Genomic DNA, 27,699 nt, shown 5'->3' on the forward strand with positions numbered 1-27,699 from the left:
TAACGTGTGCTGCCTTTGGAGGCTGGGGCTATTGGTTATTGTGGCCCAGACTTTCTTCGGAAGCGACCATAGGGCTTTGGTTCTACTGCTGGGAGTCTGACTGCCATATGCCCCACGGGAACTTCAGTGGCAAGCATTTTAAGTCAACGGTGAGCTGACCAGCTTTGATCTTAAATCCATTCTGATATTCTGATCCCATTGTTGGATTTGCTCACTACTTGACAGTTTTTTTTTTTTTTTTAAGGCTAAGTAGACATGTGGCAGCCTTGGAGACTCCACTTGCTTTTAAAGCCACCCTCCTCTGCCCTCTGACTTTAAGTGACCCAGGGCAGGTCCCCTCCCCTCTCGGTCTTTCAATTCTGTAAAATGGGGATAATCCGGACCCCATGCCCCTAGGGCCTTGTCAGGTCGGGCTAATGAGGGCAGGGAAGTGGGAAAGCGGAAAGTCTGAACAATAATCAGTCATTTCTTTCGGCTTGCAAAGAGAGTAAACTGCAGAGCCTCGTTCGCTCACTCAGCCGGGTCTTTAGAGCAGGTTTGTAAAGGGCTTTGAAGAAAAGTGCTGTAGAGGTGCTAAGTAGCAGCCAAGAGACCAGGCCCGCTGCCAGGGAGTCAAGCCTGGGCCGAGGCGGCCGCGGTCTCGGGCTCAGGCCAATTTTGCAGCCGCGGGTAAAGTTCACGCTGCCCGCTGCTCCCCTCCGTGCGGCCGGGGTACCCGCCAGGATAGGAACTCCGGGAGGGAGGCGGCGCAGGCTCCGGAGAGGCTGGAGCTCCAGGCCGGGTTTTCCCTGAAGCCTTCGGCGGCAGCGCTGCCGAGCGAAAGCGGCAGAGAGCCTGCCGCTGCCGCCACGGCTAGTTCTCTTCCCCTCCTCCTTTGTGAGGGGAAGAGAGCGAGTCCGCTCCGCGGCCTGCGCCCGCTCCGTGCTCCATTCCGGGTTTGCCAGGCGGCCGCGACGGTGCTGGGTAAAATGGCAGTGCTGAGCCTCGTGTCGGAGTGAGGGGGACTCGGAGGAGAGTGGGGCGCTCTAGCCGTTCAGTCGGGCCGTCCGCCTGCTCGCCCGCCCGCTGCCGCGCAGCAGCCTTGGCCACAGCCGCGGCCGGGGAGGGGAGGCAGGGCGTCCGGCCCGGCCAGCGCTCCGACTCTGCCTCCCGGCGCCCGGGCTGCTGCCGCGCGCCCTCCAGCCCGCCCGTCCCGGGTCCCCCTCCCCCCGCTCCCTCCCTCCCCGCCCCCTCCCCCTCGCCTCCCTCCCTCCCTCCCTCCTCCTTTCTCCGGCAGCAGAAAGCGGAGAGTCACAGCGGGGCCAGGCCCTGGGGAGCGAAGCCTCCACCGCCCCCCTCATTCCCAGGCAAGGGCTTGGGGGGAATGAGCCGGGAGAGCCGGGTCCCGAGCCTCCAGAGCCGGGAGCAGCTGAGCCGCCGGCGCCTCGGCCGCCGCCGCCTCCTCCTCCTCCGCCGCCGCCAGCCCGGAGCCTGAGCCGGCGGGGCGGGGGGGAGAGGAGCGAGCGAGCGAGCGCAGCGCAGCAGCGGAGCCCCGCGAGGCCCGCCCGGGCGGGTGGGGAGGGCAGCCCGGGGGACTCGGCCCCGGGGCGGGGTGGGAGGGGGGGAGAAGACGAAGACAGGGCCGGGTCTCTCCGCGGACGAGACAGCGGGGATCATGGCCGCGCAGGTCGCCCCCGCCGCCGCCAGCAGCCTGGGTAACCCGCCGCCGCCGCCCTCGGAGCTGAAGAAAGCGGAGCAGCAGCAGCGGGAGGAGGCGGGGGGCGAGGCGGCAGCGGCCGAGCGCGGGGAAATGAAGGCAGCGGCCGGGCAGGAGAGCGAGGGCCCCGCTGTGGGGCCGCCGCAGCCGCTGGGAAAGGAGCTGCAGGACGGGGCCGAGAGCAATGGGGGTGGCGGCGGCGGTGCCGGCAGCGGCGGGCCCGGCGCGGAGCCGGACCTGAAGAACTCGAACGGGAACGCGGGCCCTAGGCCCGCCCTGAACAATAACCTCACGGAGCCGCCCGGCGGCGGCGGCGGCGGCAGCAGCGACGGGGTGGGGGCGCCTCCTCACTCGGCCGCGGCCGCCTTGCCGCCCCCAGCCTACGGCTTCGGGCAGCCCTACGGTCGGAGTCAGTCCGCCGTCGCCGCCGCCGCCGTCTTCCACCAACAACATGGCGGACAACAAAGCCCTGGCCTGGCAGCGCTGCAGAGCGGCGGCGGCGGCGGGGGCCTGGAGCCCTACGCGGGGCCCCAGCAGAACTCGCACGACCATGGCTTCCCCAACCACCAGTACAACTCCTACTACCCCAACCGCAGCGCCTACCCCCCGCCCCCCCAGGCCTACGCGCTGAGCTCCCCGAGAGGCGGCACTCCGGGCCCCGGCGCGGCGGCGGCCGCCGGCTCCAAGCCGCCTCCCTCCTCCAGCGCCTCGGCCTCCTCGTCGTCTTCGTCCTTCGCTCAGCAGCGCTTCGGGGCCATGGGGGGAGGCGGCCCATCAGCGGCCGGCGGGGGAACCCCCCAGCCTACCGCCACCCCCACCCTCAACCAACTGCTCACGTCGCCCAGCTCGGCCCGGGGCTACCAGGGCTACCCCGGGGGCGACTACGGCGGCGGGCCCCAGGACGGGAGCGCCGGCAAGGGCCCGGCGGACATGGCCTCCCAGTGCTGGGGGGCCGCGGCGGCGGCGGCGGCGGCGGCCGCCTCGGGAGGGGCCCAACAAAGGAGCCACCACGCGCCCATGAGCCCAGGGAGCAGCGGCGGCGGGGGGCAGCCGCTCACCCGGACCCCGCAGGTACACAGCTGAGTGGGGAGGGGGCTGGGGCAAGCAGGGTCCTGGGGGTGGGTGGCGGCAGCGGGGAGCTGGCCACAGCCGTGGGCTCTCCCCAGTCCGGGGCCCCCGTTGCTGGGGAGCTGCCATTGTCTGGCTCTTCTCTCTTAAAATGGCTGCCTGTCTGCCTTCCTCTCTTTCCCTCGTTCAGTCTTTGTGTGGGGCTTTCCCAGAGGTGTCTGCTCCTCTTCTCCTTCTTTTCTGGTCCCTGCGAACTCCGGGGATCTTCAGGGGGTTGCGGAGCAAAGTGTGCGGGGGAAGGGCCCGGCCTGGGGTGAGGGGGTGCTGGGGGCTCAGGTTAGGGGTGTAGTTGGTGGCAGGGGCTCGCGAGTTGAACAAACAGTTCTTTGCTCACCTGCCGCTTTTCTCTGACCCCCTGGCTTCCTCTAGGCTGTTGCCCATCTGTGCTTTTAAAGAGGGGCCCCTCGGACTCGTGGGGACCTCGAGGGAGGGCAGGGGCCTGCTTGGGGGCAGGTAGAGGCCGGCTGCGGTTCACCCAGGGCAGCCTGGGCCGTGTTCTGTCTTAGTCTCCTTCGGCCCAGTGGCCTGGGCTTCTCCCTGGAAGTGCTGGTAAACAGCTGAGTGATTGGAGTAGTAAGTGCAGATTGCTTTGGTTTGGGATTTGAATTATGGAGGTAAAATCCTTCTGTCAAAGCCAGGAGACAGTTGGTCTTAGGTTGACATCCTATCTGTGATCTGATTGGCTCCCCATCTCCTGCTCTTGGCCATTTATAATTGCCTCTGATGTAATGGTACAACAATCCTGATGAGCTCATAAACTTTTACACTCTGCTTTTCTGCCAGTGATAACCCAAACCATCGCTGCCACTATCTGTCTTTTATTCCAGAGCTGAAATTGGCTGTGACCTTGAGGAGGGAGGTTTAAGCAGCAATACTGTATCAGCAAGAGCAGAGCCTCAGACAGGCTGCCCTTGTTACATTGTGCCAGAAACAAAAGAGGAGGCAATGGCATTTTGCTTGTACCTTGGATTTATTTTGCTTGTTATGTTTTATGCAGCCTGAAATAGATTCTGTGTTGTTAGAACAGTAGCTGAGTTTTTCTCTACAATGGGTTTGCTGTTTGTTTTGGTTTTGTGACTTTCCCGATGGTATAAATGACTTCTTTGATGGCTCTGAAGATGCATTTGTCTTAGAGTAATTTTGACTCTGTTCGCTTCGAAGAATTGAAATTATTTTACTTAGCTTTTTATTGAGTGGTGAATGTGGGATCTTTTTGGGGGGGAGGGTGGAAGAAAACTTTTATTTTTATTTTTTGGAGAACTGGAAGGTTTCTGAGAATTTCATATTAGGTTCAAGTGTTCTGTTTTAAGGAAGGCGGGCCCTATTCTTTGTTTACATGTTGAATCTTGTTAACGCTTTCTTTTGTTAATTGAACTTTGGGTGAGCAGCTCAGTTTAAAGGGAAGGGACTATCTGTCTTTCATGATTGTGAGAGGGACTTTCTCCTAAAATTCGTGGTTTGGTAAAATTTTTCGTTTACTCTTGGAATATCAAAAGGCTGGCTTTTTATTTTGCCATCAATCATTTTAGAGCTCAGCCAATTTTTTCTTTGCATTCTAAGGTATGTTCCTTTTTTTTCGGTCTTCTAGTTTTTTAGTATACAAAGAGATGACCTACAGTGATGCTTAAAGATTTGGTTAGATATTACAACTTCTAGTTACCTTTTTATACATTCTATTTTATTTTGCTCTTTTTCGGTCTTCATAATGCTTTGTTTTTAAGGCTTTGGTCAGGAATATAGGGTACTCTGTGGACCCATGTGTCTTTTCAAAGAGGGGCAAAACTCCCTTCACACACCCTCCTCCCCCAGCAGTAGCCACTTGTACCTTTCTGCTAGGAGAAGAGTTTGTTCACTTAGATGACCTAATTAGCTGCATTCTCCCCCCCTCCCCCCATGCTGGAAATGCTTTTCTGCTTTCCACTGAGTTGGGAATTTTGAAAACAGTTATATTGGATGAGAGGCTTAGAGCTCTGTGCCTGGACTCCATGTCTTCCATGTGCAAAAAATAGGGGAAATTTAAATTGTATTTTTGGTGTTTGGTGGGTAAGTTATGTCTTAGAAAACAGAGCATTCTCTTGTCTTAGGGTCATTGTATAATCTACACTACTTTCCTCCCGTTTTTTTTTTTTTTTTTTTTGCAGGGGGAAGGGGTGCGCTGAGAAATTACCCTTCTTGAGAACTATTAGAGGAAGCAATTTAGGGGTAAACCAATGCTCACTTAAAAGCAGATTAGATTGGAATTGTGCTGGTTTGGGGATATTCAGGCAAACTTTATTATTATAAAAGCAACTTTTGCTATTCAGTGATTTTTGTTTTCCAGTCGTTAGGCAAATATTTAATTTTTGTGCTAGGCACTATGCTCTGTCCTGGGTAAATGGTAGGAAAGTGGATACAATCCATGTTTAGAAGCCTGTCTGTGCTGCCTTTGGATTTGTTTTCTGATTCCCTTTTAATACCACCAAACCCAGGCTTAGTTCCCCACAGATTCCTTCTGCTCAGTCTTCCTTCAGATGCCTACTCTCCTGAGACCCAGGGAATGGGCTGTGAGCATTCAGTTGTGGAAGACATCATGCAACTTCAGTTTCGTGGGTGGTTTCAGGTGTGTAGCACTAGATAGGCGAGGGTTGTAGGTGCATGGATTTTGTTCTGAATTCCTCTTTGCTGCTTGAGGATAAACCTAATGCCAGACCATGGTACCCTACTCTTAGTGTTCTTAAATAATAAGGTCTTGTTCTGCTGCCTCCTTTTTCTAACCCAGTCCTGGATTAAGAGTATTTTGTGGAGACTTGACTGACACAGCTGAGGTGGTAATGTTCTCATTTGCCTCTGATTTTATGAAATAAAGATTAGGTAAGCATGTGTATTGTGGCTGTGTGTTTTTCACAGGAGCTAAGGAGATCCCAATAGACAAACTTTTCCTTTGTCCCTTTCATTATGCAATGTTGTGTCTTGAGGTGTTGAATCTTGCTACTGAGAAAATAGTCTTAGGTCTTGTATGTACTTGAACCCTGTGTAAGGCTTTTTATTTGGGATGCTTTTGGTAGTAGTACCTTGAGATCTACCCAGCTCATCAAGGTAAAAATGGCTTACAGTAAGTAGTCCAGAACCACATAAGAGTTGATTGTAGAAGTTCGGCTGTTAGTTCCTGCTCTGGAAATATCAAATGACATTTCCGACTCCTGGGAAACAAACACAGGAATCCTGGGTTTATTATGGGAATGCCTATTGGCAGAAATTCTGGGCTGGCTGAAATACAGGACTCTTGGAGCTCTCGCAAGTAGGAGGGACCAGGAAAACTATATTGAGATGGTGCCTTTTAGTTGTGGGGGCTTCGTGCTTTTCTGCTATCCATGAGAGAACTGGGGATATTGGGGATTGGGATGGTGGTGCGAGAAGAGAGAAAGCGGCCAGGACCAAGATTGACATCTTGTGTATTGGGCCCTGTGAGGACTTTTTTTTTTTTTTAATTGTGCTTTAAGTGAAAGTTTACAAATCAAGTCAGTCTCTCATACAAAAATTTACATACAGCTTGCTGTGTACTCCTAGTTGCTCTCCACCTAATGAGACAGCACACTCCTTCTCCACACCCTGTGTTTCCGTGTCCATTCAGCCAACTTCTGTCCCCCTCTGCCTTCTCACCTCCCCTCTAGACAGGAGCTGCCCACATAGTCTCATGTGTCTGTGAGGACTTTTTAAGGTTCCTTTCTTTGTGTGTAACACAGAGTAACCATGACAAGCAGCACCTGCTGTAACAAGATGTCTTGGATTGCATTAAACATTCATATGTTGAATTGACTCCCGTAGGGTGTGATGTCTACTATAGGCCTTTTGCAAAGAGGTTAGTGAAGTGTTCAAAATGTGGGAATAGGTTAACAAAGTGTAATGAGCAGGGTTCTTTCTTATTCCTACCCCGCAAAAGGCTGTGTTAATTGGCTTCAAATCCCAAAATTCTAGAAGCAACTGAAGCATGCATGCAAATATGGTTAAAATATGGTATTCAAAATAAATTGGCACTAAATGGTTGTTTCCTGCCAGTGAGCAGTGATATCTTGGGCTCTGAACCAGAGTCCTGATTCCCATGGCTTTTATCCCTGGGTTTTCCTTGTTTAGATTGGTCATTATGGTTACTGGTGCACACTGAGTTGTATGTGCACAGTGGTTAGGGGTAAGGAGCACAGGACTCAGAAGAGGAGGAAGAGGAGGCTTGGATTGTGCCGCAGCTCCAGATTGAGCTGTGTGACATTGGGCAAGTCATTCACCTTCTCTGGATTTCATTTTCTCATCAGTAAAACGAAGTTGATAGACTGCATGACCTTCTCACTCTTGGATACTTCACATCTATCAGTGCGTCTATACCAGGTTTGTTTTGAGGGCAGCTTCTTCCTATACATTTATCAGTAGGAGTCTTGAGACCATCTTTCTTCCCCCTGGGCTCAAGGAACTCAGGCTGTTTTCTCCTGAGGATTCACAGGAACAAGCTTTGTACAGTTGGGTGCCACGGTGGTCTATGGCTCTTTATAGAAGAAGCCTACCAGACTGTTGCTTTGAAACTGTTATCTTTTTGTCGTTAGTCATTCCACCTGGCTGGTGGTTTTAAAAACTCTAAACAGAAATTTGAAAAAATTAGGCAGACGTCATTAAAGCAAGACTTGAAAAGTAGTTGCTTCAGAATCCCCAGGAGGCTTTACATTTGGGGGCTGGCTGGGGGTTTGGTGGGGTGTGGATATTCATAAGTTCAATATTAACACTGCTTCTTTTCTGGGGGTGGGGAGAGGTAGCATTAAGCTCTCCACAGGTTCTTACGGTGTTTGGGCAGGTTGAGGTCTGGTTTGGGCAGTTGGTTGTAATCTGGGTGCCTAGACTTGCCCTGTAAGTTTTGCTGAGAGAGGAGCAAAGTTCCTGAGGCTGGAACAGGAGAAACTAAATGTCTCAGGGTCAATTTCACGGATGTATTTGCTTTTTCATACACCTCTGGTATTTTTAAACCACGTGACATGTTTTGCATGTGGTTCTGGAAATGCTGTTCTTTCTCTTCTCCAGCACACCTGAATTTCCATTCTTTCTCCTCCTGGCTTAGTAGTTTAGAAGTGTAATTTAGGCGTATTAGAGGTGTGCTAAAAGGAAGCTTTCTTTATAAAGGAGGGAAAAGGGTAGAGGCAAAGGTGTTTGATAATTCTCTGCTTGACGCAGCAGCTTCTTTCTTTCTCAAGGAACCAAATGTTTCAGAGCTTTGTGTAAATACTTGCTGAGCTGTCAATATGTACCCAGGAGGTTTCTGTAGTAAGATGTAAACGGCTCTATAGACTGTTTGACAGGCAAATTAATAAACAGTTTTCAAGCAAAGATAATGCTAGCCTCTGCTCATGTAGTAGAATAAAATAGTATGGCAGGAAAAGACTTGAGGATAGGGAGGAGGGTAATGTTGGGGGGGGGGGCAGGCAGACGAGAGGGGCTTAGAGATAAGGAGAGGTGGTTTAAAAGAAATTTGGAGTCGAAAGATGCTGCCCTAGAATTGAAGCCTCCATGGCCCTGGCTCCATGCTAAGTTCAAGGCACGTGGAGCCCAGTTCAAAATCGATTACAATTTCAGAGTGAAAGTAAACAGAAGTTTGTAAAGAAGATCCAAAGTTTCAATAGTGAGGTAATGTGCCCTAAAAGCTTAGTCTATGACACTTTGGGGCCTTGTTCTTTTAAAAAGGTTTTGCAGCCTGTCGAGATGCTTTTAGGGTTGGGTTTGCATTTTTGGAATACCAGAAGGAAGAAAAAAGATACCGCAACTTCAGTGTCACCCTGAGCCTCTGTTCTGTGTTGGCTTTCCAGATTATAAGCCCACTACCCAGGGCTGTGTTTACTTACATATTTTTTTATTGGATTTCTATATATCACATATATGTTAATATTAACGCCCTGAGGTTCCTGGGTCAGTGGAAACTTCAAAGGTTTGGGGAATCATTAAATCCTGTTTGAAGGATTTTCTGCGTAGACTCAATCTTTGTTTTTGAGATTGTTGTTTTAGGATTTAGAAACATTCTTTTTATGGAGAAAAAGGAATAATCTGTGAATGAGTATTTTAGCTATCTGCCCGTGGTACTTTGCTTTGGTAGCCTTGTGAGATGACCAGATTTATGTTCCTGAAGTTTTCTGTTTCTTTAAGAACAAAATCAGTACTATCAGTTTTCTTCACAAGAAGTGTTTTCTAGACCAGAGTCCTGGAAGTGCCTTTTTGACTTAACTACTTATATAGTAGCAGGGAATATGAATATAATTATGGCCCTAACCATAATTTTTAGGTTCAGCTAACTTACTAAAGGCTATCAGTTTGTTTTAAAACAAAACACAAAAATCACTTGGATTGACATTGACATTGGTTGCCCATTATTGCCAGGCCTTTTCCAATGTGGTGGTGGTCAGGGTACTAGAATTTCAGACTTGTTGCTGAGAGCATCATTTCTAGGTCAGGATGATTCAAGATTCAAATGGGGGTGGGATACAGGCCTATGTGATTTGCACAGCCTAGGTACCAGGAATGGATTTAAAAGGTAGATGCAATATTTGTTTCAGAAGAATTTACTTTTTGGGGGGAAGCGCGCTTACGTGCACACATCTGAAAAACTTGCAAAGCAAGTTTTTGTAAATGCATATAGATCAAACTAAGTACATAGGTAGAAGGAATTTGAGAGTAAGGAGTTATCAGTGTTGGGAGGGTTAACCTGAGATAACTGTTTAGAGGCAGTGATTTGTAAACCTAATGTTCAAGAAGGGGAAGGTTAAAGTATGAACTTGGCTTTTCATAATGCTGCTTTCAGTTCCATGGGCTTTATAGAATCCAGATTACACATTCATCTCCAGACCTGTAGTTGTCTCAGTGTTCCAGTGACTTTGAGTATTTGGACTCTACCCATAAAATTCCCTGAAAGAGAGTGGTTCCAGGACCTTAGTGGTTCCTGTGGTTACATGGGGCTTTTGGTCCAACCTGCCAAGTCCTTAGCCAATTCAGGGGCTCTTTTGTAGTAATTTTGGGTTTGGAAGGTCATGTCACCTCAGAGTTGTGTGCCCTGGACAGCTCTGCAGTGACGGTGGTTCAACTTTGGTTGGAGAGCTTGGGCTTTTTCTTTCTTGGCAGGGTTAGTCGACCTTTTCTTGAACAGAACAAGAGCCGTGGATACCTGTTGGGACTCTTAGGCTCCTTTTATTTTTGAAGAGTTGGGAGTTGTGCTCAAGCTGTATTGCTTGGATCAGACCTTATATCGAGGGTTGATGGGTTGGGTAAGTTTGCATGTATGCAGTTTTGCCCATCTGTTCATAGAAGTGGTCTTATTAATAGTTGTTTTTGATCAGGTTGGCCGTGGTGAGAAGCTCATAAATGCTGCAAACACATGCTTATTCCTTATGGGAGCTTCTGAAATACATGGGTGTTTTTGGTTTATTTTTTACCTAGTCCATTTGTGGATGCTTAACAGCTAACAATGCATGGGGTATTCAATGCCAGGCTCCTATAGTACTTCTACCTGGAAGAGAAGGCTGGGTTATACTGCTCCAGTATAGAAATACGGAATCCTGAATACAGATTATAGTTTAGAAATACCTCTTCCAACTTCTTTTACCTTGCCATCTTGCCATTTTATAAAAGTGGATTTCCAATAACTCAGCACATGTTTGGGGACTTAAGATGATGAACTCCTTAGTCAAATCCAGGTTTTAGAGGAATCCAAGTTAGGGTGAACATTGACTTGCCAGCCTTGAGTATTCCTTCCTGAAGTTGTCTCCATCCACCTCCATTTTAAATGGATGGAATTAGTTTTTTATTGAATGTAAAAGACGTCTGAGTGAGCTTCTATTTGTTTTTGTTAGTCACTTGTACATAACTGAAAGATGGTCTTGGGACAGGTTGAATCTTTATTTCCCAGTGGCTTCTGCACTTTGTAAGGGTGGACTGAAATGGGAAGAAGTCTTATGCCAGGAATGCATTCCAATATGCTGCAGAGTAGGAAATTTGATCCCTAAAATGTTGACTTAGGGTTGGTTATGGTGCATATTAGAAATCACCCAGTAATCCAGGACAGATTTTTGCCGCCCTCCTGGAAGTTAAGTTGATATTAAATACTAAGGTCTTTGGGCACTGGGCTGTGTGCTCTGCGGGCCCAGAGTGCTGCAGCCCTGTTTTGAATTGCCACCCATGTGAAGAGGAAATATGCCTTGTGCCTTTTTTTTTCCCCCTCTCTTTTGCATTTGGGCTTCCTTATGGCTTCGTTGCTTCTGTGTCTTCAATGCTAGATATTGACTTCCTCGTCACTTGGCACTGGCACATTTATGATTTTCCATGGCTCATCAGCAGCAGCCAAGATTTTTGTATGCCTTTCCCTCTTAAACTTCTTAGCTTTCAACTTGCTTGTTTATTGACATCTCTGTTAAAAAGAGCATTTTTTCCCCTCTTGGGAAGATCTAGCCACCAGCATGACAGCAGCAAGGGAGTTTGGTGTGATATCAGCCATTTAAAAACCCATTTGCTATGTGCTTGGTGTTTTTATTTTGCCTCCTGTTTTCCTTGAGGTCTCAACTCTCTTGCTGGGGATGGGTACATTTAAACCCAGCTGTTTATGCTCAACTGACTCGTGCCTGGTATACTTTGACTTTAAGAAGAGTGTAAGTTCAGCCACGTGGTAGAGGATTAAAGGCTGCAGCATGCTGGGTACTTCCTTTTGGAGGAAACAGATATGCCTTTGGACTCGTCTTACTCAGTGATTTCCCCTCTCTCTTGGGGTAACCGTTATTACTGCTTTCTGTTGTCCTTAGGGAACAAGTCACCCAGGCAGAAATGCTGCGAAGTAGTTACTGTTTATTACTAAGTCTTCTCTGGCAAATACAGATGGCTTTCTCTCTTGCCCTTTGAACAACACAGATGGTGGAATTCATGGCTGGTCCAGCATTAGTTTGGGAGTGTGGAACTCTTAGTGATTTAGGTCTGGATAACCTGCCGTTTCTCTCCAGGCTTCTAACTTTTTACCTGTTTAGGAATCTGGGCCACCAAAGAAAACTCTACTATAAAGGACTTTAGGGAGCAATTCTGTAGGTAGTTTATTCACAGCTTTGTTTTGGACCAGGGATAGGCCTGACTTTCAAGTGATGGCATGCTGGAGGGGTGAATATTAGTGATAGCTACCATCCATTTGGGAGCCCTAGTGGCACAGTGGTTAAGAGCTGGGCTGCTAACCAGAAGGTTGACCATTTGACTGCACCAAGCCGCTCCTTGGAAATCCTATGGGACAGTTCTACTCTGTCCTGTAGGGTCCCTGTAAGTCAGAGTCTACTGGACGGTAACAAGTTTGGTTGGTTTTGGTTAGTAAAGGCTCCATTTGAGCATTTACTATGTGCTAAGTTTTTAAGCACTACACTGGAAACCCCGGTGGCGTAGTGGTTAAGTGCTATGGCTGCTAACAAAAGGGTCGGCAGATCGAATCCGCCAGGCGCTCCTTGGAAACTCTATGGGGCAGTTCTACTCTGTCCTGTAGGGTCGCTATGAGTCGGAATCGACTTGATGGCACTGGGTTTTTTTTTTTTTTTTTAAGCACTGTACTTGGTGTATTCTCCTTGAATTTCCTCATTTACTCTTCAGGACCCTGAGAGGTGGCTTTTATTATTCCTCTCACTTTACAGAGGAGGAAATAGGGCAGGAATGAGATTTGCTGTAGGGCAAAGAGCAAGTAAAAGAGTTGGGACTTGAACCAAGGTTTGCCCGATTTTCGAAAGTTGTGACACTATATAATTCCAAATTTGCCTCTCTAAAATAAATTATTCAAGCACTAAGATCTATTGGGACGTTATTTTTGCAACAGCCTGGAACTCTTAAATGGCGTGAAAGACTGAAAAGCCTTTAGTTACAATTCGATGTGCCTAGATCTTGGTCCCTAGATCTTGGTCCCTGTGGTCCCTTCCATTCAGGGTTTTATTATTCTGAGTTTCTGATGAATGGCCATGACACTTGGTTTATAGCTAAGCTGTCTTGTGATTCCAATGGTGAGAACTAGCAGCATTTGGTCTTCAGACTCCCTCCTCTTCAGGGGGATGGGGAATTCAGGCTCAGAGAAGATAGAATCCTTCACTTCAATCTAAGTGAGAGTGACTTGCATTATGAAAATATTTACATAGTGATTTTACTTTCTTGAATTTGGAGCACTCTCAGGAGAGGCAGGGATTGTTGTCTTAATTTTCCATTTGGGGAAAGTGAACACATAAAGGTTAAGTGCTGCACACAAGGTTTCATAGTAGAGTCAGCTCTAAACCCTAGGTTTAAAGTTCATTTAGGCTGTGTGACTTTAGGCAAGTCGCTTAACTTCTCTGAGTCCGTATTCTCGACTGTATAGTGAAGAAAAATATTTATCTTGCAGGCTATAATATTAAATAAGGTACGTGAAAGTAGTACTTTTTAGTTTGTTAAATAAAATTCTGATGTAAGTCCTGGTTGGTGGAGGCCCTTGCTTGAGAGGGGTATAGAATTGAATGGTTAAGGACAGTATTGGTCTTCACAGAATTAAAAACTATCCCATAGTTCTTAGCTACATCTGAGTTATATTTTTTGTTAGTAGAATTTTATTAAAAATCCCTTTGTCCTAGTTTGGGAGATGGATTATTGCAGTGGTTCTCATTGTGGTCCTTGGACCACCAGAGTCAGCATTACTTGAGCCCTGTTTAGAAATGCAAATCCTCCGCCTAGACCTACTGATCCCAAAACTCTGGTGAGGGGACCCAGCAATGTGCTTAATAAGCCCCAAGGATATATACCTGAGGGGCTTCTTCCAAATTATACCAAAGGTGAATGTTTCTCCACCCCAAAACACCTCCCAATCATGGCATAGTGACTCAGAGGTACAGCTGCTAACCAAAAGGTCGGCCGTTCGAATCCACCAGGTGCTCCTTGGAAACCCTATGGAGCAATTCTACTCTGTCCTGTAGGATTGCTATGAGTTAGAGTCGATTTGACAGCAATGGGTTTGGTTTTGGGTTTTTTTTAATGTGAAAGTGTTTTTGGATGGAGAAAGGTTAAGAGTGCTTGGGGTTGGAGGGGGAAGAAAGAATACTTTTGAGATGAATTTTCCACAAGATTCATGAGAGGGATGTAATAATGATAAACGAGTGAAAAAAATGTATATTTACACGAAGGAGCCCTGGTGGTGTGCAGTGGTTGAGTGTAGTGGTTAACTGACAGGGCGATTGTTCGAATCCACCAGCTGCTCTGCAGGAGAAAATGTGACAGTCTGCTTCTATAAAGATTACAGCCTTGGAAACCCTATGGGTCAGCTCTACTCTACCCTTTAGGTTTGCTAGGAGTTGGAAATGACCGAACTGTGGTTGGTTTTCTTTATGGGACTTGGGGGCTCCCTGCCTCCAATTTCCCTCTTTCTTAGTTTTTTCCTAAGGCAGTATGAGGGTAATCTGAATCTGAGGTTCCTGGAATTTGATAAAATTGGGAGAAGTCGTTTTAAGATGGTGACCTATGGTGATGATCTTCATGTATGACCAATCCAGTAAATTTTGCCTGAGAAAGTAATTCCTGAAAATGCCTCTTAAAGGCCAGTGTTGGAACACTAATTAAATACCATGGATGTCTCTTCTGCCTGTCTCTGCTTCCTGCCGACTGACCTGAGAACAGGGCCTTTGGTGATCTGAGGATCTCCATAGGCCATCCTTAATGACACCCCTCTCCTCTCCCGTAGTGGCTAGCTTGAGTTTTGCTGTGAATGTCTTTCCTTGTTCCCTTGTTGTGAAATCCCCGCAAGCGAATCCTCTAAGTAGACTTCTGACAAGTTACCCTCTCTCTGAAGAGGATAAGGCATCTCTGAGTAGTGGACACTTGTGCCAAGACCTGTCCCTAGATGTATGACTTAATGAATAGGGATTGTGTTTGGCACAGAAACGGAAGTTATGGAAATGGTCGAGTAATAAACATTAACACTGCAAAGACCAAGTAGAGACCAACAGTGTTCACTTGGGCTTTATGAAACCCTGATATGGTTTGTGTATCTCTCTGTTGAAAACAAGTATCCTAGTACCAGGGCTCTTTTTCCTCCTTCCTGAAAAGTGAAGCTGTGATCACTGTGACCTGGCTGTGATGAAGGCAGTGGCTTTCAGGAGGTATATTGATGGTTTGATCTGTGTTTTGATATTTGTATGTACAGATAAATACTTTAGTAGGGAGTCATATTCATGTGTGTGTGTGTAACTCAATCATCTCTCTGCCTTTTAACTTTTATTTTCTGTTCTTGGTTTTTTTTTTTCCTCTTTCCAGTCTCTTTTTTGGTGTCTTACTCTGTATTATTAAAATGCAAAAGCTCATAGAGACCTCAGTAACTGTACTAGATCAGAGCTGGCAAAAAGTCTTTATAAGGACTGGAGATACAGTTAATTTATACCACTTTTAAACAGACAGGTTTTCGGTGAAGATTACTAGTATTCACTTCACTTGGAAAGACCTAGTTAACTAGAGGCAGGCAGAAAGTGCTTTTGTCTAATTAATAAACAAGTTCCTAAATGATTGGTACTTTTTCTCTTTTCCCACTTTACTGCCTTTGGTCTGGAGACAGTTTCTTAGCCCTCCTTAATTTGTTTTTGGGGTTTTCTTGGTCCAGGACAAGTTTGTAACATTCTTGTTTTTCTTTCCATTTTGTGATTTGAATCCTTTGCTTTTCCAGTGCAGCTTTGAATTGGTTTCTTTAAAACCCCTATATAAAACCTCAAGTGACCAGTATGTGGTTTCATTATGGTATTTCGGGTTAAAATAAAATGAGGTTGAGATAGCTAGGCTCACCCATGCAGACACATTCACCAGTGGGAAATTCTGTGTGCCCTGAATACGATAACCTCAAAAGAGTATATAAGCTTTGTATGTATGTTAGCTAGATTTTTACAGTCTAACATGCCAAGTGTCTTAGTTGTCTAATGCTGCTATAACAGAAATACCACAAATGGGTATCTTTAACAAACAGAAATTTATTTTCTCAAGTTTAGGAGGCTAGAAGTCGGAATTCAGGGTGCCAGCTCTAGGAGAAGGCGTTCTCTCTCTGTCGGCTCTGGAGGAAAGTCCTTGTCTCTTACGAGCTTCTGCTCCTGGGTGATCTACATGTGCCTTTGCATTTGTCTTCACCCATCTCTCCTCTGCTCACTTGTTTAATCTCTTATATCTCAAGAGAGATTGACTCAAAACACACCCTACACTAACCCTGTTCATTAGCATAACAAAGATCCCATTCCCAAATGGGATTATAACCACAGGCATAGAGGTTAGGATTTATAACACTTTTTTTTAAATTTTTATTGTGCTTTAAGCAAAAGTTTACAAATCAAGTCAGTCTCTCATACAAAAATCTATACATACCTTGCTATATACTCCTAATTGCTCTCCACCTAATGAGACAGTACACTCTTTCCCTCCACTCTGTCTTTTCTGGTCCATTCGGCCAGCTTCTGACTCCCTCTGCTCTCCTATCTCTCCTCCATACAGGAGCTGCCCACATAGTCTCATGTGTCTACTTGATCCAAGAAGCTCACTCTTCACCAGTATCATTTTCTATCCCACAGTCCAGTCCAACCCTTATCTGAAGAGTTGGCTTTGGGAATGGTTTCTGTCTTGGGCTAACATAAGGTCTGGGGACCATGACCTCCGGAGTCCTTCTAGTCTCAGTCAGACCATTAAGTCTGGTCTTTTTATGAGAATTTGGGGTCTGTATCCCACTGCTCTCCTGCTCCCTCAGGGGTTCTCTGTTGTACAACACATATTTATGGGGGACACAATTCAATCCATAACATTAGGTATCCATCCCAGTTTGATTATACTGGCTATAGACAGCAAATAAATGAGAGCAGAGTAAGCCTCAGAGAAGACATCTGGTAACTTTGGTTTCATGTATTTGTGTTATAAATCATGAAGGCAGGGTCCCCGTATACATTTGTCTGGACAGCGGTGTGAAGGAGGTTGGTACCTACATACTTTTGGAGCTTTGAAAAGAGCTGAAAAATTTACAGGATGCTATGGTTTCCCGTTCAGAGAATTACTGATCTTTAAAAAGCTTGAGAATTTGGAGACACCTATAAGCTTTTTTTTTTTTTTTTTTTAATAAGCTTAGGAGCTCTGGTGACGCAGTGGGTAAGAGCTACAACTGCTAACCAAAAGGTCACTAGCCGCTCCTTGGAAACCCCATCTGCTCTGTCCTTTAGTGTTGCCATAAGTTGAAATTGACTTGACGGCAGTGGGTTTGGTTTTTGGTTTATAAGCTAAGGAAACATGGCACAGTGGTTAAGAGCTATGGCTGCTAACCAAAAGAATCAGCAGTATGAATGCACCGGCCACTCCTTGGAAACCGGGACAGTCTGACCTGTCCTATAGGGTTGCTCTGAGTTGGAATCGACTTGATTGATGGCAAGGGGTTTTATAAGCTTAAGTGAAAAAGAGGAAGAGATGGATTGATACAGTGGCTGCAGTGATGGGCTAAAGCATAGCAATGTCTGTGAGGATGGCACAGGACCAGGCTGTTTTGTTCTGTTGTACATAGGGTCACTGTGAGTCGGAACTGACTTGAAGGCATCTAACAAGGACATAAGCTTAATGAGATGGGCTATGCCCTGGGCCATTCTTAACTTACTTAATTGTGCCTGTTAGAGTTCAGAGTGGATTTAGGGAGAACTGGTATTTTGGAGAAGTTGCTCCTAGGAATTAATGAAATAAACACAGTGGTACTACTGCTGGTTCTTGGTGTCTTTATCAAAATACAGTACTTAATTATGTGGAAGCATGATGACACAGGGAATCCCCAACTGCATATAAATCAAGTTCCTACAGCTCAGTGATGTGTCACAGATACCGTTTTTAGTATAGAAGGCAAGACTGCCAGAACCATGCACTTAGAGAAATCTAGGATCTTTTTTATATCTCTGTAAAACCAGCCCAAGTTTGGAGTTGTAGGTAAAATTTTTAAAAAATAGAGGAAATGAGAGTTTTTTCAAGAGAAAGCAAATGAGGCTAGGAGCAGGTTTTGCCCCCACTCCCTCCCCCCTTATTTTGGAGCTGTTATCTGCAAAGCAGTTTTAAATGGAAGAGGGAAGAGTATTTTAGAAACTAGGTCAGAGGAACTAGGTGAGATTTGGAACAGTGTTGTCTCTACTGAAAAGTTGGAATGTACCCTCCTGTGGGAAGCTCTGTTTGTAAAGTTATGTGTCCCTTCACTCACCATGTATTTCTTAAGTGTATCTTATCACTTAATGATAAATAATGACAAATAATCAGGGCAGAAGATGTCAAAAGTACTGCCCTACTTGGTCGGGGTTGTGGTCCATCCACACAAAGGTCCTTTCCTTAGTAGAAGCACCAAAGAATGGTTTGTGGGAGGAAGTACCTTTTTCTGGTGTCAGCCTGTATCACCTCATGTGGGTAAAAAGATCTATATACATGGTTAAGTTTTAAATTTTAGAGCATGTACTAGGATGCAGTATACCAACCTGTCTTCCTTGCATACCTTCAGGATTTTCTAGATTTTGGTCATATTCCCTAGTTCTCAAGGATTTTCAAGATAAGAACTTCTTCCAGCTCACTTAATTGCCCAATCTTGTTGCTGAAATGTCTAAAGTATAAAGTAGTAAAACTTGCCAATATGGGAAGTCTTATGGCAGAATATTTTTTGAAAAACCTGAGTACCTACCATATACCAGTTGCTTAGGTTAATCCCACAAATATTTATTGCTCTTATACAGTGTATCAGGCTCTGTGTTATGAACATAGGATTCATAATTTCTGCCTCCATGGAGTACTTTCTAGTGAGAAAGAAAGATGTAAGCAAATAATCACATAAATAACTACATAATTAAAATTGTAATAAATGTACTGGAAGAAAAATACCACCTTACTGGTATATTATCTTCAAACTCTTTTTCAAAATAAATTTTGATTTATGAACACTTTAGCTAGTGGGTGGCATTGTGCTATTGGGCTCTTGGTATGAGTACTGGTCAGTTCTGATTTCCTTGCTCTTTATTGCGGCAGTGTCAAGTGTTACAGGAAATTCTTCATCTGAGGTTGGACTTGTAATGGGCTAGAGTCCATTGTTTCTCAGCAAGGCTCTTCTTTGTGTGGTGCCGCATTGCAGGACATTTGGTATCCGGCTCCCCAGGTAATACATGCCAGTAGTATCACATAGTTACTGTGACAACTCAAAAAGATGCTTCCGTACATATATTTCCGAACACATTTCTCGAGGGTTAGTGTTGCCCCAGTTGAAAACTATTGGGCTGGACTGTCAGGATTCTTGGAAGAGAGCTATTGAATAAGTTCCTCTGAGAAAACAGGTTGGAAGTAGATGGCGTTTGAGAATTGAACTGGCCGACCCTTTTGTATTCTTGTTTTTTAAGTATGTGTTTTGAAACTGCTTTCTACCCCATTTTGGTTTTTTCTCCCTATTGAGGATGAAGAGAGGGAAATAAGATCTGTTGTGTGGGTACTTTATGGCTGGCACTGTAATAGGGATTTCACATTTGTATCATTTGAGCCACCTCATGTCCTTGTGAAGCAGTTTTTAATTCCAGTTTTATACATGTTTCTGGTGCCACAGGATGAAGCAACTCGCTCGAAGTTGTATCAAAAGCTATGCTTTTTACCTTTTTTTTTTTTAAGCATGGCCTTAATTTATTTGACTGCCAGTTAACCTCTACCACATTGGGCTTCTGATCTTCCCTTATGGATCTAGACATTATCCTGGTTTTTAAGCTTTCTGCTATAAATTTGAGGTTTGTGTAGGATGATAATAGCTAACATTTATTGTCTGCTGTGCCAGGTACCATTCGAGGTGCTGGGGGATACTATAGTGAAGTAAACACACATACACCTTGGAGTTTATGTTCTAATCTATGATAGACAATAAACAGCATAAGTAAAAGCATATAGTATGTTAGCGATGTGCTTAAGAGAGGAAAAAAAAAAAAAAAATTAAGAGAGAGAACAAGTAAATCAGGGACCAGGTATAGGAATGTGGGGAAGCTTGGCTTTGACTGAGAATGCTGTTCATTTAGGAATCTGAAGTGCATTCCTGGCTTTTCTCTATTAGTCAGGCACCGCCCTATTTAGACCATTGTGTTCGTCTAAGGAAACTGAACATACTCTTCTGCATCTGAGTTCTAGAATCACTGTGTGCTGGAGATGGGAGGAACCTTGGAGGGAGGCCTTGTAGCCCAAATGCTCCCAAACTGGACACAAGAATCGCCTGAGGAGGTTAAAAATACAGATTCCTGGTTCAGAGTCTGGAGAGCAGGATTGGATTGTGTAGTTGATCAGATTTGAGGTGTAGTTGCCTTTTTGGCTCCCCCAGGGAGTTGTTCACAGAATTGGGATAGGAACCCAGGTGTTCTGCTCTTTCCGTCATGTCCTACTACTGCCCTACTCTTGAGATAAAAAGTTGTAAGGAAGAGAATGTTTAATTTTATCAAATGGCATTTCAGCTCCTACCTTTTTTAATCTGTTTATTCTTCTTCTTGGGTCCTTAGTGTTATTTTTATAACCTGTGGTTCTACCAGTACCTTAAGAATTCTTTTTAAAGAAATTGTTTAGTTTCCTTAAAGGCTTTTGTCACCCTTTGGAAATTGGGAAAAAATCTGTTAGCTAAGTTTGTCTTCGAAAAAAGTGATCTTTATCATTTTGGGAAGAGCATTTTCTCTGTGAAAGGCAGCTAATCAAAGTGCGCTGGATGAGAAGAACTTTGTCATTTGCTAGGGAATATCATTAGTTTAGTGCTCTAGCTGCTTTATTTGAAGGGCTTTATCTGGAACCCAAGAAGAATTGAAGAAATACCAGCCACCTGGTTGTGGTTTTTCTGACATGCTTCTTTTGGGTGGACAGCTGTGAGGTGGTTATTACAGTTGGCTCTCATAATCTGTGTTTGAGTTTTGCTAGATGAAGTCAATGACTCTTCCCCTTTTGGTCTCTACCCTTAATGTTTTCTGTGATCTTCTGGTCTGGTGGGATGGAGCATGCATGGTAGCCTAACTGTCTCTGATCCAGGGAGAGAGCAATGTGTTTTGTCTTGCCGTGTAAGACAATGTGGATTAGAAGGCCCTGAGTCTGATGTCTGGTTGCAGCCCCTCCTGAGGGTTTAGTCAGACTTGTGCTTCAGGTGATGTTGTTGAAATTGGCTCTCTCTTGTCTGCAAAGGGGAACATGCCCTGATCTTCTAGAATGGTTTTCATAAACAGAATGGGCTAGATAGAACTTTTTATCAACTCTGAATTTTTAAATTTTATTTAACTTAGAAACTTATGGAAGTTTGAAATAATTTAAAACAAAAACAGTTTCTTTGGGGGTGGTAGTTGGAAACTAGGACTAAAATAAAGGAACTGTTTTCCATCTCTTGGGAAGTAGAAAACTGGAGCGTGATTCCCAGGTTATGAATGATAAGAATCATAGGCTGAGTGGGTTTGACCTCCTGGGTCAGGTGTTGGTATATCTGATGAGAGATTTTTATTTTCCTATCATGTGTTTAGCTTCAGGAAATGTTTAATGATGTCTGTGGTGAAACCAAATAGAAGTTTAGGATTATCATATTGTCCCGGGTCACATAAATAGTAATGTTTCACCGCTGTTTAAAATGAAGAAAATCTTATTTTAGGAGGCCAGGTATGGGGGTAGACCTAAAACAGGGAGATTTCTGGGCAGTTTCACCTCAGTATGGGATAGGGGTCCTTGAACAGTCTTCAAACCAGGAAGCAGTAGAGTGAGAAGGAATGAGGGAGCATTAGATACAGATGTATGTGCAGCTGGGGATGGGGTAGAGGGGTACGTTGGGAATGAATATGTTGGTCAAATCCTGTGTACCAAGGTACTAGGGGTGGTTCTTTTTGTGGACATTCCGCTCTGTCCATCCTAAGATCTGAGTTGAGCCATGTGGAGCTTGCAGAAAACTGAAAGCTCTTTGGTTTGTAGAGGCCTTAACTTTTATATTTGTCCTGAGCTGGAATGCTCCTCAACAGGGGAGGGTCCCATACGGGAACTGGATCAACAGCTGCTGCTTGCCCCTGGAATCACAGGAAGCAGAGGCCGGGTGTCTTTGTATGGGAGCTCTGCAGCCAGACAATAGTTTGTGCTGGCGGGGCCATGTGGTGAGTCACGTGACCCGGGGCTGTTTTCTGCCGGGGTCCTTACCCATCTGTTCTCTCGGCTCTTTCTGGGTTATCAGGCGCCAGTCCAAGTCCTCCCAGGCAGCCAGCTTCATGGCCAGAGATTACGAGCACTAACCTTCCTGGCAGGGGCGGTGTGGCTTCGCATTTATGCAGATTAGCCATGTGTTTCTCACTTCAAGGCGTTCCACAGGAAAAGCCTTTTCCTGTGTTTGGCTCTCAGTGGGCGGTTCCCAGCTTACTGTACTGGGACTCGGCAAGCAGCAGGCATGCACGCGAGGGATCACAGTACACTGGCCCCCCTCTCCCATTCCACCTCCAGTGCTACGTCACCACAACACAACCACTCGCGCTCTCATACTGTTGGTGTCATTCATTCGGTGCCAAGATTGCTTTAAAAAATTCCCTTGGCCCCAGTTCAAACAGGAGTACAGCTGGGATGTGTTAGATTTTAGGCAGTCTGCCCTCAATTTGAGATGAGTTATAAATAGCAGTGCTGACTTCCTTAACTACCGCTCTCTGAGGTAAAATGCAGGTTAATTACTGTGGGAATCAATTAGGGGGTTCTTTCGGTTAAAGAGCCAGGGATGCTTTTTTTAATTGTTATTATTAAAAGTCATACAACAAATCTGGCCAGGAATAAATTGAAAGCACAGGATGTAAGAAATAATATTTAGATGTCCAGAATTAGGGTTTATGGCTATAAGTTTATACAAACCTCATCTAGTTGGCATTTAGGGTGACAGAACAAGTGGTGGTCAAGACTCTCCTTTCTTATGGGCACCTTTTCTGCAGCCCCAGCCCACACCTCTCTTATTCTTGTTAATCCTTCACACTGTTGAGTACGAAATCTGGTTCCTTAGGGTTGCTGACTGGTCACTTCCTTTTAGCATCTTTGAATTGGGACTAAAGCCTGGAACTTTCTTCGGTTGGGCTTTCGTTTAAGAAGATTATGAAGTTTCTCTTTTCTTGGTGCAGTTGCAGCGTGGTGTGGTGCATTTTAGCAAATGGCAGCTCTCTCTTCTTGGAAGTTTGAGTTATTGGCCCCATCTTCTCTGGCCTCTTCACTATCAGTCATGGTCAAAAGTTGGAGAATTTGTAGCTGTGCTTAACCTGTGAGTTTCAGAAAGCTGGTTACTTTTTGGTTATATCACATTTAGTCCAGCTCCACATTTAAGTTCAGTCTGTAGCCCCTGAGGGTCCTTATGGTTTTCCTTAGTGCAGTAAGTTGTAAGGGGGATTCTATTAGCTAGCCGATCTAGAGGGACTTGAAATTCCATTTGCTTGGAGCAGGGGAACTCTCTGTGCAAGTGGTTAGTCTGAAAGCTGTTTGTTCTGAAGGTATTCAGAAGGACAAGCCTGCTGAGCATCCTTGCCTTTGATGCCCCTAAACTTCACCTTTTGATGCATTTCATTTGGCAGGCAGTTAATATCACGGCCAGTGGTCTGGAAGGAGATAACGTGGTGGATAGAGATGGAGTTTTCTTATGGCTCTTCCCCCCTTTTTCATTTTTATTTTTAATGAATGCAGGAGGGTATATGGCAGGCCCCGCCCATCCCTAATCAAGGGGGCAGCATTTTCCTCTCAATTATGTGTCTCTGTGGCAGAGCCTTTGCTTTTGAAGCGTAATCACAGTAATCTACTCCTGTGGTTTCCCATTGAAAGGATTTCCTCTCTGTCTTTTTTCCCATAGTTAAGAATCTCTGGTTTAGTGTTTTCCATCCCTTGCCTCTTCCTTGGTGCCTGCAGACTGCTGATACTGGCTTTTCTGTTTTGCATATAGTAGGGATTTTTCTGGTCTGAAATTGCTACTTTGCAATAAAACCGATTAGTGGCGATTTAAAGCCCTTTCTCTGTTATGAGAAGTTGGAAGATGGCATTTCATCTCTAACTGCAAATCACAAATCTTTCACAATGGTCTTAAGTGTCAGAAGTGTGAGTTAGACCCTTGCCTGCCTCCCCTTCTGATATGAGCATGATATGACATGAGCCCAGAGTAATTTGGTTGTTTGAACTGAATGTATTTTAGTTTGCTATGAGTTGGAATTGACACCAATGGGGTTTATATTTTCATTTGCTAAGTTGTATATTCTGTTGATTATAATCCTTTGGTGAGGCAAGGGGATCAGAAATCTAATGACCAGAAAAGAGAAAAGTCTGGATTTTATCTCTAGAATAATGATTTCTTTGAACTATGTTTATTTTTTTGTCTGCAAAGATTTCCAAAAGTTTAGATGGAAGATTCCTTTAACCCTTTGTTAACTAGTGTCCTTGTAAGTAGCTGTCCTCATTTGGGGGTGCACGAGGAATGCAGGCCCCCTGGTGTCTCTGACTTGCCTTTGGTTTTTAAGTAGTCTGTTTGGGAATGGTTATGCAATTTTGAAAGGAGCCCTGATAGTGCAGTGGTTAAGGGTGCTGCTACCTGAAAGGTTGGCAGTTTGTACCCACCAGCCGCTTCTCCAGAGAAAATACCTGGCAGTCTGCTTCCCTAAAGATTACAGCCTAGGAAACCTTATGGGGCAGTTCTACTCTGTCCTATAGGGTTGCTATGAGTTGAAATAGACTCAACAGCATACAATGACAACATGCAGTTTTGAAGTCCTCTCTGATATAGGATGGAACATAAGGTTATTTTGAGAGCGTGCTTGTTCTCCCTCTGCTGTTTACTCTAACCCTTCCATCTTCTCTCAGTTCAGTCCAAGTTTTTTCTTCTCTCAGAGTTATTACCTGTCTTGTGGATTTTGGTGTGCCCCCACCCAAGTGACTGAATGACTTGAACTGGCCTGTCTCCCTATAACCTCCCCTGCCCTTTTCTGTATCAGGGCAGCCTGGCATTTGAACAGTTACTGAGCCCCAGCATCACACTTGAGTATTTGAGGTAACTTTAAAGATAAATATCTCTGACTAAAAAAAAAAAAAAAAAAAAAATTTTTTTTTTTTTTTAAATTTTATCCAGAACTTAGTCTTGAGAGCAGGGCTTGAACTGGTTTGTTTCTGTCCTAACCCTGCTAATAATTTGCATTTCTAACAAGTTCCCAGGTGATGCTGATGCTGCTGGTTAGGGACCAACCCTGAGACCCACCAGTAGAGCAGCAGGCCTCAAAATTTATTATACATAAGAATTACCTGGGGGTCTTGTTAAACATTAGCTTCCGATTCAGTATATCTAGGTTGGAAATACAAATTCTCAGCAGGGGTTTGAACTGGCTTGAAGCCCTGCTTGAAAGATACAATCAGCTGGAATAGTTAACCATAATTAAGTGCTAAACCTTATGATTTTGACTAAATTTATAACAGGGCACTGGAAATGTGAGTGATCAGAGTATGCTGTAGAATTGGGAAATGGCTTCATGTTGAAGGGTTGGGTTTCTGTTAGTAGAAAACCATTTTGGACAGGATGACAGAGCAGGGTACCAGTGCATATGGTTGGGCATGTCGGGAACCATGGAGTGGGACTGAAAAATGTGTAAAACTGGGGACCATATTGTGGAGGGCTTTGAGAACTAGGCAGAAACACTATTTGTCGTTATTGATAACAGCTACTATTTACTGAGCCTCTAAATACCAGACACTGGCTAAGTGTGTTATGTGCATTTTAGATGAAGAATTGATGCGTTCAAGGTCAGACAGTGAGGGAGTTAGAATTTGAACCCAAGTCTATCAAATTACTACACTCTTTGCTCTTTCTATGTGATATTGTACAGGATGTAGTAGGTAGGAAGTTTGGATCTGTTGTTGAGCAGGGAGTGATAAGAGTGATTTGGGATAGTTGCTGTAGAACTGCACAGTCCGCTATGGTAGCCACTAGCCACATGTGGTTATGTAAAAATTTAACTTCAGTTCCTCAGTTGCACTAGCCATATTTTAAGTACTTAGCCACATATCACAGAAAATTTTACTAGACAGTGCTTTTCTAGAGCGCTGGTTCTCAGCTAGTAGTATACATCAGAATTATCCAAGGATCTTAAGGGGATGGGGCAAAGTCCTTCCACACCTACTAAACTGGAGATTCTAGGCAGGGGCTGAGGAATTTGTGAAGCTTCACAGAAAATTCCGATCTGCTCTAGAAGCTCCATAGTAACCATGGCAATGACTGCCCCTCATGCTTGAGGGGAGACCTCCACTGACAGACACCCAGAGCAGGCCGGTTGGTCTCTCTGTTCATCAAATGCAGTCTCTTTATCTGGTGACCACATACATAGCAGTTGCAGTCTGGGATACGATGAGGACTATGGTGTAAGATACATGGCGTGACGTGGCCACGTAAGCCCCTATCTCTTCATAGGTGGAAATGATATTTTGGATCTGTTGCGAGGTGTATCTGAGAAAGACTACGTAGTATTTATTACTAGTCCAGTTAGAGGTGAGAATGGCTAGATTTCATCTCAGGTATTTTCGACATGTTATCAGGAGGTACCATTTCCTAGAGAAAGGACATCATGCTTGGTAGAGGGTCAGCAAAAAGGAGGAAGACCCTCAATGAGATGGATTGACAGTCACTGCTACAATGGGCTTAAACATAGCAATGATTGTGAGGATGGCGCAGGACAGGGCAGTGTTTTGTTAATTTTATTTTTGTTGTTGTTGAGAATATACACAGCAAAGCATATACCAATTCAGTCGTTTCTACATGTACCATTTAGCGACACTGATTACATTCTTTGAGTTGTGCAGCCCTTCTCACCCTTCTTTTCTGAGTTGTCCCTTCCCTATTAACATAAATTCAGTGCCCCCTAAGGTTCCTGTCTAATCTTTAAGGTCAATTGTTGTTAAATTTGAGCTTTGTAAATAGTTCCAAAAGAATCCATGTAGCTCCAAAATTATGATTGAGAATACTATTGAAGCTCTGATACAGAGGCAGGGCTTGGGCAAGAATTGTTTAGTTTTATAAGGGAAAGATTAGTCCAAAGGACTAACGGACCACATCTACCACGGCTTCCATCTGACTGAGTCCAGAACTACGAGGTGGTGCCCAGCTACCACCACTGACTGCTCTGACAGGGATCATAGTAGAGGATCCCAGACAGAGCTGGAGAAAAAGATAGAACAAAATTCTAACTCAAAAAGAAAGACCATACTTGCTGGCCTGACAGAGACTAGAGAAATCCTGAGAGTATGGCCCCCAGACACCCTTGCAGCTTAGTAACAAGGTCACCCCTGAGGTTCAGCCTTCAGCCAAAGATTGAACAGACCCATGGAACAAAACAAGACTAAAGGGGCACAGCAGCCCTGGGGCAGGGACTGGAAGGTAGGAGGGAACGGGGAAGCTGGTAATAGGGGACCCAGGGTTGAGAGGAGAGAGTGTTGACATGTCGTGGGGTTGTTAACCGATGTCATGGAACAATGTGTGTACTAACTGTTTGATAAGAAACTAGTTCTGTTAACCTTTTTCTAAAGTACAATAAAAAGAATAGTTTGTTGGAAACAGCACTTTAATAACATTGACATGTAATAGTGATTTGGGGTATAGTTTATTAGGATTCGGTATAGTTTAGAAACTTAGGAGGATACTCACATCATCGCTATTACCTTTTTACCTGAGATTTTAGCTGTAGCCTAAGAGTGTTTCTACTTTTTTCTTTTGATATCTAGAACAGTCTCCGTAGCTTATTGGCTTACCCATTTTCCTCCATGATGGCTCCGCTTCCTCTATTATAAAAGACTTAGATAGTATTCTGCCAAAAAAAAAAAAAAAAAGGCGTGAACAGAGACTCAGTTGTTTGAATGCC

The 27,699-nt window shown here is 45.0% G+C and overlaps 1 protein-coding gene across 2 annotated transcripts in view; it reads left to right on the forward strand.

The window, feature by feature from the left end:
* Positions 1-1,603: 1,603 nt before the first annotated feature.
* Positions 1,604-27,699, forward strand: part of ARID1A (AT-rich interaction domain 1A) — a 73,060-nt gene continuing 46,964 nt past the window's right edge. For both annotated transcript variants that reach the window (XM_049878381.1, XM_049878382.1), the window contains exon 1: positions 1,604-2,767. In XM_049878381.1, coding sequence (XP_049734338.1) covers positions 1,655-2,767 — 1,113 coding nt within the window. In that variant the 5' untranslated portion in view covers positions 1,604-1,654. The remainder of the gene's footprint in view (positions 2,768-27,699) is intronic.

This window comes from Elephas maximus, chromosome 3, assembly GCF_024166365.1.
Source record: "Elephas maximus indicus isolate mEleMax1 chromosome 3, mEleMax1 primary haplotype, whole genome shotgun sequence".
In the NCBI taxonomy this organism is placed as follows: domain Eukaryota; kingdom Metazoa; phylum Chordata; class Mammalia; order Proboscidea; family Elephantidae; genus Elephas; species Elephas maximus.